The sequence below is a fragment of the Penaeus monodon genome, chromosome 6 (genome assembly GCF_015228065.2).
Source record: "Penaeus monodon isolate SGIC_2016 chromosome 6, NSTDA_Pmon_1, whole genome shotgun sequence".
Lineage (NCBI taxonomy): Eukaryota > Metazoa > Arthropoda > Malacostraca > Decapoda > Penaeidae > Penaeus > Penaeus monodon.
Window position 1 is genome coordinate 53,097,322 of NC_051391.1, and position 2,500 is coordinate 53,099,821.

At 32.8% G+C, this 2,500-nt stretch overlaps 1 protein-coding gene across 1 annotated transcript; it reads right to left on the bottom strand.

The window, feature by feature from the left end:
- Positions 1 to 1,372: 1,372 nt before the first annotated feature.
- Positions 1,373 to 2,086, bottom strand: LOC119573832. Its single transcript, XM_037920938.1, has 2 exons — positions 2,046 to 2,086; positions 1,373 to 1,852 (listed from the first exon to the last, which is right to left on the bottom strand). Exons 1-2 carry the CDS (start codon positions 2,055 to 2,057, stop codon positions 1,478 to 1,480), a joined length of 387 nt encoding a protein of 128 aa, XP_037776866.1. The 5' UTR covers positions 2,058 to 2,086; the 3' UTR covers positions 1,373 to 1,477.
- Between the last annotated feature and the right edge of the window lie 414 nt (positions 2,087 to 2,500).

Sequence of the window (2,500 nt, forward strand, 5' to 3'; positions counted from 1 at the left end):
GCGATATATCGAGCCACGCCCCACACTAGCCTCTGACTTTCTTCGGTAACTGCTTCCATGCTAGATTAACCACATTGTTGTTTGAAGGTAAAGTATAAAGTGTTTTAAATATTTCGATTTGTAAGTATGTATATACATATACATGAATATATGTAAAATGTATATTTTTTTCTTCTTTTTCTCTCTTTGAATAGATATATAGACAGATACGGATGTGTTTATGTGTGTGTCTTCAGTAAGATTAAGATGGAAAGTAAGCTAGTTCAAAATTTAGAGAAAGTAAAAAAAAATAACAATAATAATAATAACATACACACATACATGTGTGTGCGTGTAATTATATATATATATATATATATATATATATATATATATATATATATATATATATATATATATATATATATATATATTATATATATGTATTTATATATATATATATATATATATATATATATATATATATATATATATATATATATATATATATATATATATATATATATATTTATATATTTATATATATATTCCTTATCTGCAGGACGTAGGCCTCTTAATTTTCTTCCCCGGTCTTGCGCTCATCGTTTCCAATTTTAGTCCCAAGTGTATTAGTCTGTGTGTGTGTGTGCTCGCGCGTGTTTGTGTGTCCACACAAACACAGACACACTTTTTGCTTGTTACATGGACTGGTGATACTTTTATATGTTTATACATTTATTCATTCATTACTTTGTTTATTCTTAAAGTCAGGTTATAGAACGAGTAGAACTGCCGGAATTAAAGCGGCTCTGGAAGACCCATATATCCATCATTACCCTTGAAGAAAATATTTTTCCTCGGCTTATTCAGTGTATTCTGTGTATGTGTGTGTGTGTGTGTGTGTGTGGGGGGGGTTATGCATACATATGCACACACACACAGATGGAAAATATTTTCTTCAAGAGCACTGATATATACATATATATAGATATATATAGATATATAGATAAATAGAGATAGATATAGATATAGAGATATACATATTTATATATACATATGTAAAATAAAATATATAAATAAATATATAGACATATATTTTCATTTATTATATATAAATATATATATACATGCATATATATACTACATACATATCATATATAAACATTTATATATATATATATATATATATATATATATATATATATGTATGTATATACGTGTGTATAAATATAATGTATATACTTACATATGTATGTGCGTATCTATGTGTATATATATACATATACATAGAGAAGTACATACATACGCAAGAACATATAGTCATGCATACTTTAGTTTACTTTTAGAGAAAGATATGTTCTAATTCATTGTTTCAGCCATAAGAAAACAGATATATTACTACAGGCATTTATTTAGAATTGAAAATTTTACAACTAAAAGATCATTTCGTTTCGTATGTTCGTTTTTGCCAGTAATAATCAAAGGCATAAGAATAGCCTTAGTAGTGACGGTAGTAGCCTGGGTAGTGTACCTGGTGCTGACGCTGGTAGGAGTATCCGTAGCCTGGGTGGTGGACTTGAGTCTCGTAGCCAGACACACGAGCTGGCGTTCTAAGGTAGGGACTGTATGGAACGTATCCTGGGTCAGCCTCACGTTTTCCCCGGTAGACAGTGGGGCCAACGTAGGAAGTACCTCCATATGGGTGCCGTGCTACACCTGAGACAGGGTAGGACTGACGGAGACCGTGACCATACGAACTATAGGCTCCAGGATGGAAGGATGATCGGTAGAGGGGGGTCCGGTATCCGTAGCCTGAAGGTTCCGCCTCTCGTTTCTGCTCTGCTGCCACAACGGCAACCAACAGTAGTACGATCTGGTCGAGGGAAATGCATGAATTAATCAGGTAGAATGGATGACAAATATTACAGCAATATTTATGAATTGAAATATGTAGTGGATATATATAAAGTGCAGAAGGGGCAGGCAGTCTGAGAGTATTTTATCAATGGTTATCGACATATGACTACCCTTGCCTTCAGGAATTCAGTAAAATGAATTCTGCTTACCCAGATCTTCATGGCTTTAGAATACTTCAGCTCTTCCGTAACTTCTGGACGCATTCCATTGCTTTTATACACAGCTACCATGTAAGCCCCGCCCCACGTCCACTTCCATAGCCCTCCCAAAACAAATTAACTCTAACCTTGACAAAATTACACGTGGCCATTAATGTTTCATTCATTCAGAAACTCGGCCGCATGCTTTGACGGGTCTTCCGCTTCCCACTGTGCTGAGCTACTGATTGCGAAGTCAAATAAAAGGTGAAGCAATAATGATTCGTATTCAGATTTCGTTCCATAATAGGGGTACTGTGCTTATTCTCTTCATCTTTTATTGTTAGGTTAAGAAGGGAGGAAGCAAAATACAAAGTGAGGGTAATATTCGCTTTCATATATATATATATATATATATATATATATATATATATATATATATATATATATATATATATATATATATA